The sequence below is a fragment of the Drosophila willistoni genome (assembly GCF_018902025.1).
Source record: "Drosophila willistoni isolate 14030-0811.24 chromosome 2L unlocalized genomic scaffold, UCI_dwil_1.1 Seg139, whole genome shotgun sequence".
In the NCBI taxonomy this organism is placed as follows: Eukaryota; Metazoa; Arthropoda; class Insecta; order Diptera; family Drosophilidae; genus Drosophila; species Drosophila willistoni.
In genome coordinates, this window is record NW_025814046.1 from 1,989,388 (window position 1) to 2,007,465 (window position 18,078).

General features: G+C 34.6%; 2 protein-coding genes across 4 annotated transcripts; one reads left to right on the forward strand and one right to left on the reverse strand.

Moving 5' to 3' along the window:
* Positions 1-27: 27 nt before the first annotated feature.
* Positions 28-2,690, reverse strand: LOC6638327 (prohibitin-2). Of its 2 annotated transcripts, none has more exons than XM_047009477.1 (7): positions 2,670-2,690; positions 2,386-2,531; positions 1,704-2,050; positions 1,409-1,642; positions 1,227-1,304; positions 1,060-1,159; positions 28-348 (listed from the first exon to the last, which is right to left on the reverse strand). In XM_047009477.1, the coding sequence occupies exons 2-7, from the start codon at positions 2,516-2,518 to the stop codon at positions 233-235; spliced, it is 1,008 nt and encodes a 335-aa protein (XP_046865433.1). In that variant the 5' UTR covers positions 2,519-2,531; positions 2,670-2,690; the 3' UTR covers positions 28-232. The 2 variants fall into 2 exon arrangements, with proteins under 2 accessions (XP_046865433.1, XP_023032060.1); XM_023176292.2 differs by having other exon boundaries at positions 2,655-2,680.
* Positions 2,691-8,841: 6,151 nt separating this feature from the next.
* On the forward strand, positions 8,842-16,875 carry LOC6638326 (putative inorganic phosphate cotransporter). 2 transcript variants are annotated; one of them, XM_002061433.3, is made up of 4 exons: positions 8,842-9,328; positions 15,073-15,209; positions 15,279-16,364; positions 16,440-16,875. In XM_002061433.3, the coding sequence occupies exons 1-4, from the start codon at positions 9,226-9,228 to the stop codon at positions 16,608-16,610; spliced, it is 1,497 nt and encodes a 498-aa protein (XP_002061469.1). In that variant the 5' UTR covers positions 8,842-9,225; the 3' UTR covers positions 16,611-16,875. The 2 variants fall into 2 exon arrangements, with proteins under 2 accessions (XP_002061469.1, XP_015034710.1); XM_015179224.2 differs by lacking the exon at positions 8,842-9,328 and adding an exon at positions 13,356-13,451.
* Positions 16,876-18,078: the final 1,203 nt, after the last annotated feature.

The window sequence follows — 18,078 nt, forward strand, 5'->3', positions numbered from 1 at the left end:
CATACATAAATGATATACTATATACACTCTCTTATGTACTATTCTTATGTATTTTATACATGCAATTATATTATTAAGTAAATGTTTCGTATTTGAAAAAAAACAACCAGAAATTCAGATTTTACTTCAAGACTCATGTTGGTCAGTTGATTGGTTGGTCAAAAGGAATAAGTGGATATTCTTGATTTTGTACTAGGATCTGGAACTCAGCTCAGGTAAAAGTAAGTGGTATTCACATCAAGATCTTCGCCGTCGAATGGGCCACATTGCCCACACTTTTGTCCTCCAGCAATGTTTGGTTGGTCAATTTGCGTGCATCCAACCAATTTTTGGGCAAGGCCGTGCCAACTGTAAAAATTGATGATGAGGATTAGCTTGAATTTAGGGGAAAAGGTGGGTAATAAATTGTATATCTTGTTGATGTTGGTATTGACAGTTCTCAGTTACGCATTTATTATCAGTTTCCGTTTTAAGAAAAATTCTTGATGGGGACAAAAAGAAATAACTTTAAATGCTGCCGCCAAATCTTTGCCTTGCATTGCATCATTTTCTCATCGTAGTAAGGAAGGGGGCTACTACAGTGTCATCTCTTGGCCATATTTTTTAAAAAGTGATGTGAGATGAAGTTATTTTCAAAATAATATGGACACATGGATACACCGCTCACTCCACAAACCTTGACAATGATAAGATGAACGACAATGCGCCGCTTGGCTGTGGTTAAAACTAAACGGTACTTAGGCACTAAACTTGATAATAGTTAACAAATAGAAACCCTTTCTTAATCCAAATCGCCGGCTACTGTATTGGAGAAGCGGAGAGAATAGAAAATAGAACGAAATGTATGCAGAAAGAGATATTAAAGATGGAAACGTTTTTTTGTTTGGAAATTATGCAAATCACTAAGATCTAGAATAAGTGTTTGTTTGTTTGTTTGTTTTTGGGCCAATTACAAATGGAACCAAAATATTCTCTCAACTTATAAGTAAACTCTTATTTTTTTCTTTTTGTTGTTGGTTTCATTGTTTTGTTAGGTAAATCAAAACGAGAGCTATTTACTTTTGTAAACCTTCTCGGTCATGTCATCGAAGCCAGAGTCCTGAATGTTCAACATTAGACTGTCGGCCGACAGGTAGACCTTGTTCTGGGAGCTGGCAATCTGCGAAAAATTAATTAGGGGGATAATGTGTATAGGAAATTTTTTAAAAGAGTTTTTAATGTCTTACCGTGCGTGCAATGCTCTGGGCAGCGCGCAGCTTACGCAATTTCAAATAAGCTGGATTCTGTTTAACGGCCAGACCTAAGTAAACATATCAGTTAAGGTGGAAACCAAAAGGAAAATTGGCATAGAAATAATTGGCAATGTTAAGTTAATTAAGATAGGTTTAAGTTTTTTGTAAAAGGATATCATTTTAGCTGCCTCGGCTTCACCCTCAGCCTGGACAATCTTCTGTTGTTTCTCCTGCTTGGCACGCTCCACAAAGAACACGGCACGCTGGGCCTCCTGTTGGGCCACCTGTTTGGCCTCAATGGCTGCTGTGTATTCCTTGCCAAAACTCAATTCAGTTAGAGAGACATCATCTAGGATAATATTAAAATCACGAGCACGATCCACCAGCTCCTTACGGATCAACAGGGAGACCTTAAAACGACAAAATGAATTAGCATCTAATTGGAACCAATTGGATTGCAGTCTGACTCACCTGTTGACGCTGTGTAATCAACTGGGATGCATTAAATTTGGCAATCACACTCTTGAGGACTTCGTTGCAAATGGAAGGCAACACTTTCTCATCATAGTCCACGCCCAGTTGTTTGTGCAGGAAGGGCAGATTAAGGGAATCGGGACGTGAGAGTACACGCAATGAAATGTTAATCATTTGCAAGTCTTTGGATCCAGTGGGCGATGAAATTTTGCGTGGACGAGAGCGAATATCATAGATGATTGGATATTGGAACCATGGGATGCGTACGTGCAGACCCTCAGAGTAGATGTCATTCTGGATACCACCAAGGCGGCTGAAAATGATTGCACGGTGACCGCCCTCAACTACATGGGAAGAAAAAAACAGAGACAAAAATGATGGAGTTGGTTATGCAATCAACGAGACCAATAAGAAAAACTCATAAGGCCACTGGGATCATCTCCAATTGTCGCCAGATTTGCATTTGCATAAGTGTCTGTGTGTGTGTATGTTTCGTCCAAGTGTAGGCCGGTTCATTGTGCAAGACGTGCTAGACGTTATGAAATCCTACACAGAGATACCGCAGCACTCATACAAATGCAAACCTTGTTGAGGTTATGTCCATATGCCGCTAAGTTTTATTGTATTTTCCCTTTGGAAATACTCCGATTTACTATTTCATCACTTTTTGAATGCTTACCTGTATACAAGGACTGGCTAACACCATAGGCGGCAGCACCGACAGCAGCCAAAAGCTTTAATCCAATTCCCAATCCGGGTGGGCCACCTTTGCCCAGTTTACCCGCAAGATCATTTAATTTGCTTTGTGCCATTGTGATTTGTGTTCTATAAACGTAGAGAGAATTTGTAATAGATCTAGTAAACTATAAAATTAGACACAGACAAATGTCAATGCAATATAATGCCGGAAAATAATGAAATAAAATTCGGACGTAAAATTGCACGCACGTTATGTCTATTTACCTGCTAGAGATGAGAAAACAATAACGATAATATCGCTAGCTTGGCAACCAAATCTCATCGGAGTTAATCGATAATTCACTGCAAATACCGATAGCTAGTCATATGTATCGGAGTTTGTTATCGAATGGCGCCATATTTGAAAAACAATTTGATAAGTGAATGGAATTTTTTGATTCATTAACCAATTTAAAATCATTGAATTAAAATTAGTTTTTTTTCTCAGTTAATAAGTCACTGGCCGCTATGTCGATGAGAGTAAATCTGTATTTTTAGCATATAACTGCTGAAAATTGCTACAAATTAAATTATAATTTTTGCCCAGTTGTCGCATACTTCCCGTCTACCTGAGCGTAAAGGTATGTTAATCGTAACTTTTTTGTTCAACTGTTAGTTTTGAGCAAAATTTATTGGACAACCCAAAAAAACCTTATCACATTTTTTCGTTTCGTTCTCTAAGGCTTTCCCAGTTTTCGAATGCTTTGACAGCATGTTTAGTTGTATTTTTTTTTTGTTTTGGATGTTTTGGCTCTTTTTTTTGTGGAGTATGTCACGATACGTAGGAACTGATATGGTCAATTGTTTTATGACTTTTCGGTAGCCAAATTGTTCATTAATGGATTTGCAATTAATATGTAGTTATTTATTTCATGCTTTGCTTTGTGGCCATAAGATAAGATTAACCAATTTTTTTAAATACTGAAGTAGAGCCATGTGTTTATCAATTTACAAGAGCTACGTACTTGTCTATACCAGTGGATTTTTTGGAGGCCCTCTTCAAGTGCAAACGTTATGTGTTCTTATTTTGAATCAAAGTGCACTATATACCTATATATATATTATTTTTTTTGGGATTATCCAGAAATATTAGCCATCAATTGACGCAAATGACACTTGGCTCATCTAGAAAATTGATCCAAATTACGAAATTTTTAAAAACCTTTATTGTAAAGGTTTTTCACACATACTTAATAATTTTATGCTCTGTTTGAAGAGCCAGGGAAATCACAAGTTTACTCTTAACAATTAAGAACAATTGCAATGAAATAAAATTAAAGTACCTACCTGATTATATATACATATATAGAAATCCCCGCGTCAGAGAATCATCTGCATATCGAATGTAAAATGCATAAATGATGAGTTTGGTTGAAAGACCGCAAAACCAAAAAACCAAAATAAACTATACCTATATATACCTATTTATTTGTTTGTATGTATTGGCACAAAACCTGGTTGGAATAATTAAGTTTTGCCTAGAGTCAGCCTATATAAGGTAGATGAGGAAGGGCAGCTGAGGGCAGAGGACAGGTGGGTGGGGACCAATCAATGCCGGCGCTTTGCGGCTCTCCATCGTATCATCATGAAGTGAGTGTTTAGTGTGTTTGTGTGTTTAGTGAGCTGTTTTGTGCGTTAATCGCCATCAAAAAATCGTCTATCAGTATCAGACGGTAATTAACATGCGCAACAGTCCGCTCATAGATTACTTTTAATACTCGAATGCTTGCCAATTTTTTTGTTTAATTTTCCATTGAACGACAAAATACTTGAACTTGAATTTACATACGTTATATTTGACCAATTCAATAGCTTTGGCCAAAAACCGATTCACTACAGGAACTACAAAATACAAACTTGACCAAGTTCAGGCACGTTTCCAAAATTCAAAATCGTCACGATTCATGTCTGTGTGACAGGAAAAATACATAGAAAGAAGAGGAGATCCAGGGAGAGAAGGAGATGGGGTGGGGCATTATGCAATTACTAGTTAGTTAGTTGCTATGTAACCAATTCAGTTTCCTATAGTTTGTATAGAAAATATGTCAAGCATTCTAATTGTCAGCTCTCTCTCTACCTCTGTATGTAATTGCATTTGGCTTAGTAATTATATTTGAACCAATTCAACGCCCGTTTTTCACTGCTCTAACATGACAAGTGAAAAACAATAATAATAATAACAACAAAAACTGTAACTGCAACTGCAAATGCAACTAAAAACAAAATTCACAACAACAAAATAAAAAATCCCACATACATCTATGTCTATACTAAATTTAATTAGAGTTTTCAGTTCACTAGTTCAAGTTCAAAACATTTGCCGCATCATTCAAGATGCCCGTTGCACGGCCTTTTGCACCGTTCGATTCCCATCAGAGAGTTCCACTCGAGACCCCATCCCAAATGAATTGACTTCTGATTACACAAATGATTTAGTAGGTACAACAAACATCTTGACAAAAACATTAAGACAACATACTTTGTCTAACTTGACTAACAATAAGTACATACAATGAATCATCTAGTTAAAAGTTAACAGCTTTCTAAATACATACATCATTCACTAATAGTCGATCGTATTAAATTACTATAATGATTGATTTTTCACACTTTTGGGTGTTAGCATAGATTATAAACGAATTGTTTATGTCATTTCAATATTGACGCAAATGCTTAACTTAACTAAACGTATTTTGACCGATTGTGCTGTTATTTTTAAAAACTTAGAATATCATGAAAATTATTCATCAGCTGATTTACTTTGAATAGTTGAATAGTTATTTACTTCAAAAGAGAGGCTAATGTAGCTCATTTATCCTTATGTAAATCTATTAAAGCCATATATTCTTAAACAACTTTATCATCCTAAAAAATGACAAATATTATAGGTATTATATATTATTGCATAATAACTAGGTACTATTACAAGTATCTTCAGTGTGAAGTCTAAGTACAAAATATGTATTTGGTTAATAATAATACCTACACATACAATTTATATTAATATTTTTAAGATCTTTAAATCTAATTTTAAAAGTCAACAATTTTATTATAATTTAAAAACAGATGTATTAAGTTTAAAAACCAACATTAGTTTATGATTGAAATAAAACCTTTGTTTAGTCACTCAGAAAAATGGTTCTTGTTTCGTTTCGTTTGTTTAATTTTGTCCATAGTTTCAAAATATAAAAATTAAAGAATCTAACTTTGGCTCTGCTTAAGGTCATATACACTTGTAGTATTTTGAAATTTTTAATTCGATTTTTTCATACAATTTTCTTGAATGAGTTACCTTTCTTCTCAATTATATTTGTATTTCAACCAATTTTTTTACTTTCTTATGTGAGTTACAAACATCTCATAAGTCTTATAGAACCCTCTACAATGTGTAATAATACAGTATACGACTTTAAGGCTAGACAATAAGTAAATTTTCAAATGAACCGATAAATAACCCATTTTGCTCTACCATTTCTCAGCTTTTTTCCTGGGAACATACAGATATTATAGGGAAACCATAAAATATGGGGCCTGAAAGCAGACACCATTTAATAATCTAAAATCAAAATTAAACACCGAAGCATATTAGAATTATTACTTATTTTGTTGCAACTTAGATAAACGCTTTTTTCTTTCACTACAGAAATTAGCTTTAAATAATTAAAGTGATTTTAATGACTCTAGGATTCAATCTTATCAAATTCAAATATTGCCAAATCTTAAATATATTCCAAATATTCTTAATATTATTCTTAATCCTATGCTTAATATTTGAAATATTATTAATTATCGAGGATCGAATTTGTATGTCAAAGGTTAAATCATAGTTGCTTCATTTTTGAGTAAGTCTAATAGCACTAAAGTTCTAGTCAATTTTATACAAATATATAAATTTTTTATTAAGCGTTATTAGACTTAATCAAATATATTATGAATACCTACATATTTCATTCAATGGATCTTGAAGCTATAAACTTTTATATAGGCAAATTTTTTGGCACTTTTATTAATCTGGACTTTTTATTATCCGTATATAATGCGACCCTAACTAATGGCATTTAAAAGCTGAAGCCATTTATAAATGGCATTATATCTAATAAGTAGAAAAAAAGTTCGCGGGAATTCCCAGAAGAAATTGTTAAGTTTACTCGAAGCATAAATTTGAATTCGTGTAATTAACTTGTAATTAGTTAATTCAGTTGTAAGTTTCTTTGCTAAATGCTAGTCATCAAAATATTTCCACTTGCTATTCATTTGTTTATTTCTTAAATGTTTGTGTTGTTTTTTTTTGGAAGTCGTACATATTTGATCGTTCTATATAGTTATAATATGTGATTTAAATCGTGATAATCATTTTAATACCTAATGCCCGAGAACGAGATCACAAATAAGTCATGACAATGAGATTAACTAGAAGGAACATGTCCATTAAGACTCGAAAAAGGGGTCTGTGAATTGCCCAAAACATTTAGCGTGGACTTTAAAGATAATTCATTACCTTTTTGGTTTTTTATTTTTGCTACTATCTCCCTTTTTGAGTTGTCATCGAATGGGAAAACGATGTCAAAGTGGCTAAGACATGATTGCCACACAACGGAAAGTACGTCAAACGAATAGAATCGAAACGAATTGCACTTGTCTTTCTGTGACTTATCTAAGTGCTTACACGACCTTTTCTTATATTAAAAGTGGCAGATCTGATTGAAAGACTCTACCTACATATATAATTTACCTTATTGTTAAACTATCTTTTTCGTTTTCTAATGAATTAAAACGCTTCAACGCCAAAAAGCAATAAAGTGCTAAGTGCTTGCGGAAACAGATTTCGAATGTTATTATTTATTGATTTTAGAAATTGAAATTTTTGAATTGTAACGTCTAAAAACAAATAAATCCAGTAATAACTAACTGCTGAATAGACAAAATAAATAATACAAATAATAATCACTATTGCTCTCGTATAAATTCCATTGAATCAGCCAGGCATGAACTATGTATATACATATTTATGCCTGGCTAAGAATTTCTAATCAGCCACAACACACACACACACACACACAGACACACACAAAGAGTTAGTTAGTTAGTTAAGAGGGGAAAGCTTAATCTTTAGTATAGTTCTAAGTACTTGACTAAATTCAGGAGAAAGTGAAAGTAAAAGAGTAACGACATGAATGTCAAAAGTTTACGTTCAGGTATGTCAAATATGGGAAAGAAAAAAAGAAGTTACAAACACTTATACACACACACACACTCTCACACTCACACACAGTGATCACACGAGGCTTTTAAGTGATTGGATATATTAACCAGTTTGCAGCTACCATTAGCTTAGAGTCGGGGGATACCCCTCTCAAATAACAATACAAGACGTCACAAAATAATGAAGTAAATGAGTCGTAGCGACGACTTTGATATACCATGCACCAAGTAAAATAAAGACCAAATGGTATGTTAAATTCGTTTCAGATTCCTCTTTAGCGCATCAAACGCCTATTTTCCTACTTTTGGTTATCCTAGTTTCTGTGTAAAAACTACTAAAATCTATATACCAAGTTTAATAGCTGTAACATTTTAAATCTCGGAGATATAGGTGTCCTTACTTATGGGATTGTGACCATATATGCCTATTTTATAGAATTTTCATGACTTTAATATACCAATGCACTCCGACCGAGTGCATGGTACAAAAACTCAGACAAAAAAACAAGCTGTCTACCCAATCTCTTAGGTGGAGTTCCCAAGATTTCATTAACCGAAAACCCAAAAGCAAAATAGCCATAAATAAAAATGGTTTACTAAAAAATTTTCCATTGGCCCATTTCGAGTGCGGTGTGAGGATGATATGTATATATATGTACCTATGTATGTAGTGTTCTGCTATCATTATGTCAGTTTATGTCCATAGCAGCATCGACCACCTAATGATACACTTTTTGTCAATGTACATACGTAGGCACTTGAAGTACATAGAGTTCTATGCTTTGTGGTGTTATTACGGCCCTGGGGAGCCAACTGACAAGCTCGTGGTTCAATAATCTAAAGAAGATTCTGATAAGATTTAAACAAAAGTATACACGGATATTGACTACCCATCTACCCACCGGCCCACACGGACTGTCCACGGGCCACACAAGTGTTCGGCGCTCGCGTACCTTCGCTCAATTCCGACTCAATTTCAAGTGGAGTGGAGTCATTGTTGTTGTTTGTTGTTGCTGCTGTTGCTGCTGGTGATCACTGACAAAACTGGCAAAACGCTCGCTGAGGAGCGTGTTCAAGTGCGCGAGCGCAGAAAGCGCCACCAGGCACCACACACAATGAGAATACTCAAAACCAAAACAAAAAATCATATAAATGGAATCCCCAGCGTCGGCTCAGCGTTCAGTCGGTTCTGGAATTGCTAGCAAAGCGGGCGTTTGGAGCGGCAAAAACCTAAAGTAATAAAAAATAGTTAGAAAAATAAAACAAAAATAAACAATAACACAATTTGTTTGTTAACATGCTAGCAATTCCTCCGAACAATTCTCTACCTCAAATTCCAATTGCTGGGCAAAAGTAAGAAGTTCCACGCCAAATTAAGAATCAAAACTCGTAAAAACGACAAACACAAGCGAAACGAAACAAAACACAAACAACAACAAAAAATAAATAGTGCAACAACTAATATACATACATATATATATATATAGCAAGTTTACTATATTTATATATATAAAAACCAACAAGTGCCCATAATAATTATATATACACATAAGTAAATAAATCATTTAACATCGTCATAATGAGGATCATTTGCTGTGGCGGTAATAGTGGCAAAATGGACATGAAAAACAATTCGGACCCCAAAAAGGGTGATGAGGCGGTAGCGGAGACCGAAGGCACATGTAAGTATTGAATAATATTACATTTTTGATAACATCTATCAATATACTATTAGATAGTATTTATATATGTAGATAGTTAAGTGGGCATTAGATAAGCCAGAAGTGGGTAAACGCAACGGATGCACTTCATAGGTGAACCATCACTGGAAATTTCATTACACAAGTCGAAAACCACTTAAGTATACACACTTTTCTAAAATATATTAATAGCAGGAACTAGTCATGCTCTAATTTAACCTTTAAATATGTCCTATTAAACGTTATCAGACACAAGAGCTCCTTCATCATTTAATCGTGATTAAACTTATCGTAGCAATAAACATTATGCCTTTCATTTTGTTTAAACTATTTGAAAAGGTAAAAACTTTTAGTTGGCACGGGTAAATATTTAAAAATACATTAAGAACAATATTGATTCTTACTTAACAAAAGTCTAGCAAAAGAGATTTATTTGTATTTCAAATATTTTTCCAATTTTTAAGTGGTTGCAATTAAAGTTTTAAAATTAACTTAAAAGCCCCTAAAAGTGAAAACTGTTTGAATAAATGTTAGTCTACTGAATATCGTATTGACTGAATAGTTATTCTTTATAACAAATATTCAAAGTAATTGAAATTTTAATTAAATAGAACCACAGATAAAGAGAAGAAATACACAATTGATCAGCTTTTGGGGTTATTAAAAAGATAGTTAACAAATTAAATGTTTAATCTACTTTACATTAGAACAGTAGCTGCCAGGACTTTCAGCTCTAGGATTATTAATATTTTAGGTATTCAAATTTTTACTGTTAGTCAATTTCGGCTGATAAAACACTAAATTATTTTCATATTTCCAAAATAGTGAATCATTTTTCTGCTCGTTTTTTACTCTATGAAGTTTAAACATTTATTTGATGATCTGTGATCAAGGAAATGACTGGCCAACATATTCGGCTGACTGATCAGCAGTATTTGGCCTAAACAAAAACAAAAAAATGTGTTTCAATATCTAACTCATTATGGTTTATTTTAACTAAAATTTAATACACTCTTTTAGCCTTTAGACTTTAGTATAGATAATCATATTAATATGCATATAGAATTACAATTATAAAAGAATTTTCTAAGCCAACTCCACTTTAATATTTAGAAGTCAAGTCAGTTTAAACTAAGTGATCTAAAATGTCATTTTTTGAAGTAAATTTTTTGCTGCATTTATTTATTACATTTTCAATCTTTCTTATATAAATATAAGTCGATTTTTCTTTGTTCTAAAGAACTGATATTAACTTCACTAAGCCCTACAAAGTCTTCATACGTAAGGTTTAAGTAAAAGCGTATATAAAGAAGCTTACCTAATTCAGATTAGTCTAAATATTTTCTCTCCCTCTCTCTCTCTCTGTGTCGCTGCTAAATCTAGAGCAAAATAAATGGGTAAAATTGTAACTAATCAGCTAAATTTATAGCTTATGTATTGTATAGTCAGCCATTGATCAAAATGAGAGAATGTTAAGCCAATAAACATTTGTTTTTTAAGATCGTTTTACTTATAAATTCATTATTCCAATTCGGCTACTCTCTGAATTTCCGAGAATTATTTTGCGGCTGGCCAACTTAACAAACATTTGGCTGGCCATAACCAGATTTGTATTTTAAATGAATTGTGAAAGTAATTACTCAAAAAAACAAAGCAACACTCACACATAGACATTCTCTTATTTGGCTTATACAAAATTAGTTATGTGTGTGTGTTGATTGTGTTTTTGTCACTTCAGCGTGTGCCACACACGTTCCAATTAAAGGTGTTTAAGATTTTCATTATTGTTTGAATTAGTTGATATATATTTATTTTAATTATTAGACTGAGAAACTGACCTGGACCTGAACTTGGTTCAGGTCGTCTATGGCGCCTCATTCAGCTTGGCTCAGACAGACAGACAGGAAGCTAGTGGCACTTGTGGTTGCAGTTGCACTTGCTGCTGCTGTTGGCCATAAATTGGAATATAAATTGAAATTCATCGTCAAAGTTTAGTTCGTATGCAAATTTCTGGCAAACACAGAGTTTGTTTTGTTTGTGTTTTGTCTGGCCATTAGAGAGAGGGTCAAGTTAGGAGTCGCGCGGGGGCCACAAATGCTAACAAAATACGTAGATACCGACAGGCAGTCTATATCATACCGACAAACGACGCACTCTCTCTCTATCAAATAAAATCCAGTTTAGTACCGACGACTAATGAGCAATATAAACACACACACACACACACACACACACTCTAAATTGAGATTCTAGCTATAGATACGTTCTTTTAAACAATTAGAGCTTTGGGTGAAGGGGTTTTGGGGGAGGCAGGTATTTAATGTGAGGGGAAAGAAAGTTTCATATATGGCTAAAACATAAATCTCAAATAGTTCGTTTACAAGTTGCCGATTATGTTCCTGTTTTGACTAAAATATATATTGCATCAAAAGGAAAGTCATTACAAGGGCCCCTCCCCCCAACTCCGTCCTCCCACTAAATTACACCTGTTTCATGCATTATAAATTCTGTTCTTAATTTACTGACAAAAACCGCAAAATTTCATTAACATTTCATTTATTTATATATATTTTTATATCAAACTTATTATTATTACAAAAATCTTCCGTCAGTATGAACATAAATTACGCCTGGAATTTCAAACAATAACAACAACAACAACAAATATTCAAATTTTGCAAGGTAGGCTGGCGCCTAGATATATGAGGCGCCTGTTTGACGCATTTTCTAATGGTTGACATCCAGCCGTAGTCCAGGCCATCAAGTTTCTCTATACCCCCCAACGCAGATCACACACAAATCACAAATCATAAAAACTTGCTCTACGGGTTTTTTTTTTTGTGAAAGATATTTAAAGGTTTCGCGACGGCCGTACACATCGCCAAAAAAAAAACCAAAAAACTGTATTGAAAACATGGCCAAAAAGCATGATAAGCGCCATAGACACGCTTTGGTGGTGTTTCAACTTGATTGCGGTGACACACATTGATTTTGAGCCACTTAAAGAGAGTTACGGAGCATTCAATGGCGTTATGACTTAGACCATTAAGCAATGATAACCCTATTGACAGCTTGCCTATCTTCTATATCTTTGAAGTGTGTTAGCACGTCGCGTCGGGGCATTTCAAAGTCGTTCTATATACTTTTAGCCACCAAATGACGTTCAAGAGTTGTGTCTGGGAACCTCCAAACTTATTGGGCTCTTATCTAGCTTTTGGGCCACTTTCATTCATCGTTCCCTCATAGTCTGGGAATTAGCCTAATTCGTGTTCTAAATTGCCACAAAATGCATTTTCAATTGCAATTTTAATTGCACAAAACACAGAAAAAAAAAAAATAAAACATGAACTCTAATTGCCTGCTAATTGTTTATGCATTTTATGGTTGATAGCTTCAAGTTCGTTATAGCGCAGGCGTACCGTAGTCAAAGCTTTTTTCTGTTGGAGGGGTAAAAGCTTTCATTATGGTATTGCCAGGCAAGAGAAATAAACGTTGACATTCAAAATGCATATTCAAATTCAAGTTCAAAGCTAACGGCTAATAAATAAATTTCTATAAAATAATTTTTTTTAAATAATAGCAATAAATTATCAAGATTAATATGCGACAACAAATACAGATCAAAGTTTTTTTTTTCCATCATCATCATCAAGCATCATGCACCGATCATATGATGCCTTGCACTTGATAAGACACCAGACAAAAATAAAACCAGCCCCCAACCTCAGCCCCAGGCCCCGTTTTTAATCAGGTCCGCATCTAGAAATGAACTTTATTTGAGAACTGTGTCGAGTTCCCCCATCTAAATGATGCTGTTGGCGTTTGCTGCTGCCTCTGTTGATTGTTTTATATTACCAACTTACTCGGCTGGCACGAGGCAGAGCGATAGAGGCAAAATTGTGTAGCATCTAGAGTGTAATTGAGATTTGTGTTCACCTTTAAGATGGAAACGCTCTATCAAATATCCATCAGTTAGTGCATAGGCTCCCAACGGTACAGAACAGAACAGATCAAGTGTGCAACTATCTAAGAAGAATCTCAGTTTTTGATTTCGAATTAAACATGGTGAATAATGTGGTGAAAAATCGACGTTTTGAAGATGAAGGTGGGTTGTGTCATTCAATTCGAAAAAAGAATTCTAATTCATTTATTCTAAACTAAGTGTTTTCATGTTCTTTAAAGAAAGAAAGACTCAACTATTATTCGAAATAGTATAAAATTAGGAAAAATCCTCTCAAATTATCCAAAATCATTCAAAAATGTCCGAAAATCTGTTAAATTTTCAGAAAATTTCTGAAATTATGGAAAATGATTTAAAATTTAACCATATAAATTAATTATTCTTACAATAAATGTCAAAAAAATGGTGTCTAAAAGAAAATTTTCTTCAAAAATTCTTAATGTATATTATCCAAAATAATTTAAAATGATCATAAAATCTCTGAAATTATGGAAAATGATTCAAAACAATCCTACAATATGTCAAATTATATAAAATCCTCCAAAACTATGCAAAATTATGCAAAATTTTAGCATTCAAATAAATTTGAATTTGAATAAATATGCAAATAGATGAATTTCTAACGACTTCAAGTAGATTTTAGATTCCTTTTCTTTTTGTCTCACGTCATTTAAAAACGAATTGTCTTGACTTTCATTTTCTAAAACTTTTCGTGTTTCAATTCTTAACTATTTGCACAGACATTTTTTAATTTGTAAGCTCTGATTATAATTGAAGTTAATTTCGTAGTTAATTGCAGTCCAGATATAGCTCTGCTTACCCATTGTAGACGTAGGCTTGGGCCATTTGCCTTTGCTTATCAAATGAAAGGAGATAAGACTAGATCATCATTATATTCCATTCATATAAGACGAGCCCCCTTTTTCTTTATATTTTTTTTGCGCTCATCACTCCTAGAACGAGCGAAATTAACAGAAGTGTGAAAAATTTTAATCCTGAACAAATGAAGCCGACTTACAATTATTGCAGTCGGAAGCAGTTTGAACCAAAACAAAATTACATTGTTAAAATTACATATGTAATTACGTATGTATGTAGATTTGCTTATCTAAAAAAGCACTTGACACTAAGTCAACAAAATGCAACTAAACTTTTGCTGCCAGTTGATTATGACATCAGAGAGTACATTTGGTTTGGGGTCCATTTTCTTTTTTTTGGCGCCAGAGATAAAAAAAATCGTGTGAGAGGAGACACTCATAGTGGAATTTTTTCTGTATTCCCAATTCAACCCATTAAGCCAAAGTAGTCCAAATGTAAATACCAAAGCAAATAGATGATTATCTGCGAGAATCTGTCGTCGTTTTTGTCGTCGCAGATAAGGGATGATAAATTTAAATTAAAAAAAAAACAAAAAACGCTACTGATATATAATACAGAAGCAGTTAAGAGGTGGCCAAGTGACGCCTTCTGCCGAGAATGAGAGTCTTGTGCGATTTATGGCCTGCAAATCCAGTTAAAAGGGGCTGGTTATTCATTATGGCACTACGCAAAAAAGTTCTACACGCTTACGACCTACAGCTGACCTACATGAAGGTGGTGGAAATAGTTACTGATAGCTAATCGTCATAAGACGATTACCGATTAGATGAGCTGAAAATAGACAGAGAGTCAAATCGAAGATCAATTAATATATGTATTATACTCTACAAAATCAATATTAAAGATTACCTAAACTAATGAATGGCATAACTTTTCTTGGTTACAGATTCCGGATTGGGTGTACGTCATTTTCAAGCTTTCCTGCTTTTCTGTGGTCTAACTGTGGCCTATGCCTCGCGTGTCAATCTCTCTGTGGCCGTGGTGGCCATGACAGATGCTGCCAGCGTTAATCCCGATTATCCTGTAAGTATTAAGCTTGGATTAGAAATAAACAAAGGACTTTTCACTAAGTTGTATTCGTTTGCCTTGCAGGAATACGATTGGTCGGAGAAGACGAAATCCCTGCTGCTGAGTAGTTTCTTTTGGGGCTATGTCATCACACAAGTACCAGCAGGTCAGCTGGCACGAAAATTTGGTGGCAAAGTCACTCTATTGAGTGGTCTCTCCATTTGTTCGGTTCTAAACATCCTGACACCTCTGTTCGCCGATCTCGGTGGCTGGCAATTGGTTTGTGCCCTGCGTGTGGTTGAGGGCTTGTGCCAGGGCTTCGTCTTCCCATCGGTTCACACCATTCTATCGGGTTGGGCCGTACCCAGAGAACGTGCCACCCTGGGCACTTATGTATATGTGGGCAATCAGTTTGGTACCATCGTTATGATGGCCACCAGTGGTGTATTGGCTGCCTCAGCTGGCGGCTGGCCAAGCATATTCTATGTCTCTGGCGGAATTGGATGCGTCTGGGCTGTGGCCTATTATTTCTGGGGTGCCAGTTCACCTGCGCAATGCAAACAAATCTCACAGGAGGAATTGAAACTGATTGAAATGGGTCTCGCTGAGGAATCGTCTGCTAGTGCGGATCAACCCAAGGTGCATTTGTCTACCCCATGGCTGGCTATATTCAGCTCACCTGCCTTCCTTGTCCTGATTGTGGCTCACAGTGCTCACAATTGGGGCTTCTGGACACTACTCACCGAAATTCCTAGCTACATGAAGAATATTCTTGGCAAGGATATCAAATCGAATGCTCTACTCTCAGCTCTGCCATACTTCTGCATGTTCTGCATGTCCTTTGTCTTCTCAGCCATTTCGGATCAGCTGAACAAACGCAATTGCATCTCCACCGTTACCAGCCGTAAGCTTTTTAACTCGATTGGTTTATGGATTCCCATGGTTACCCTGATTGGTCTGGCCTATGTCGATACCGATGAGAGCACCACAGCCGTGGTCCTTCTCTGTTTCACTGTGGGCATGAATGGTTCCACCTATTTGGGTTACCAAATGAATCATATTGATTTGTCGCCCAATTTCGCTGGTGTTCTGATGGGCATCACGAATTGTGTGGCCAACATAATGAGTATTATTGCCCCACTTTTGGTTGGCTTCATTGTTACAAATGAGGTAAGTCAAAAAAGCTCTCAGATCTGACCATCTATATAACATTTCTAACAAATATCTTTCTATTTGACATTGCAGCACGATGCCACGCAATGGCGTGTGGTCTTCTTTATTGCTGCCGGCGTCTATCTGGTGGGCAATGGACTCTTTGTCATCTTCGGCAAGGCCAACATTCAACCCTGGAACGACCCACCAGCATCTAAGCAAGCTCGTCGCAACTCTTCTCCCCAGGTGGAGTCGCAAAACTAAACTGAATTTAATGACTTATAACTAGAGAGAGCCTATGTGTGAGAGAGAAAACCGCACTAGTCAACTAGTTCACTTTTTTCCAACCAAAACTCAGTTGTAATTTCCCTTTCCTTAATAGCTTCTGCCTCTGTGTATAAGTTTTTTTTTTTGTGTAAATTGTATTCCACATTATGTATATAAGATTAGTTTAAATTTTAGCTTTAAGGCCTTGTTGCATATGTGTATAAATGTTAACAAAATGTAAATAAGATGTATAAAACAAAAACCACAATGTTTTTCTATGGGAAGGTTTGGTGTGTGATTGTCCACTCGAAGCTAATGATTACATCAATCAAATGGAGAATTATTGCTCATTCATGTGTCCAGAAGCAAATAAACAAATGCCTACTAGACAAATCAGAATGTAAAGGCAGAGATATGGTTGTAATGTCAAAAAAGAAATTCGTCTAATTGACGAGTCTCTAGTTCTTAACTTGTTTTAATCCCCAGTTAGGAAGCCTTTAAAGTGTTTCTGCAATTTCATAATATTAACAAGAATGGAAATTCTAACTTAACGAATATAACTCAAAACTCTAAATTTTTATTGCAATAACCCAACAATTTGTATATTTTTAGAAATAATGTATAAGCAATATATAACATGGTCAACTTTTAAGTTGAAAGCTGTGTTATTCTTTTCTTGGATTCTTCCTAGTGGCCTAAACATGGAAGTAGTGGTAAGGCTGATTTGAAGTTGAGATATATTGCTCTATGTTCATGATTGTTTTTTTTAACAACTAAAATCGACCTTTATCATATATTTTATAGGAATATTTATAAATATGGCTTATTCTAATTAATTTTTTGAACGATGTTTACTTCATCCTCTTCCACTGCGTCAAGAATTGTTCTTACCTTTACACTCATTTTCTTTTTGTCGTACAGGATGCGTTAGCAACAGCTATAACAAGTATATAAAAAGTACAAGAAAATTGTAATAACAAATTGCAACAAATTCGGTGTTTATATTTAAAATGTTAATAAAAATTGTAAATATTATTATTCCTGATTTTGATGGTCTTACTTAAAGTAACTTTAAAAAAAATACTTACGTAAGTTTATTTATATATGGCAAACTTTTCCTCTTCATCAAAATGTCTTACCCAAATATAACGCATACGCAGCGTGTGCCAGCTATGCGATGATAAAACAATTTTAACACAAGAAATAAAGCTGAGATTAATGACAGATGAACCTTACCAAATTTTAGTTTAAGAAAAAACATGGAAAACAGTTATGGAAAAAACATTATAAATAGAAAAACTCTTAATGGGAAAAAAACATTTGCGTAATATGTGAATTTTGTACCCTATGTGCTTTAAACGAGCAATAATTAATGATTTAATATTTTTAAGCATATTTTTTTGCTACTTGGTAAGTTTGTTGGATGTTTTTGGACCACTCTAATGTATGCATATGTATGTGTTAT

Bases quoted from the DNA above. Each gene is read 5' to 3' on its own strand.
- LOC6638327 (XM_047009477.1), bottom strand. From the start codon at position 2,518: ATGGCACAAAGCAAATTAAATGATCTTGCGGGTAAACTGGGCAAAGGT. The intron at 2,051-2,385 runs GTAAGCATTCAA...CTTCCCATGTAG, and splicing joins TAGCCAGTCCTTGTATACAG to TTGAGGGCGGTCACCGTGCA. The intron at 1,643-1,703 runs GTGAGTCAGACT...TGTCGTTTTAAG, and splicing joins TGATTACACAGCGTCAACAG to GTCTCCCTGTTGATCCGTAA.
- LOC6638326 (XM_002061433.3), top strand. From the start codon at position 9,226: ATGAGGATCATTTGCTGTGGCGGTAATAGTGGCAAAATGGACATGAAA. The intron at 9,329-15,072 runs GTAAGTATTGAA...TCTTGGTTACAG, and splicing joins AGCGGAGACCGAAGGCACAT to ATTCCGGATTGGGTGTACGT. The intron at 15,210-15,278 runs GTAAGTATTAAG...TTTGCCTTGCAG, and splicing joins GCGTTAATCCCGATTATCCT to GAATACGATTGGTCGGAGAA.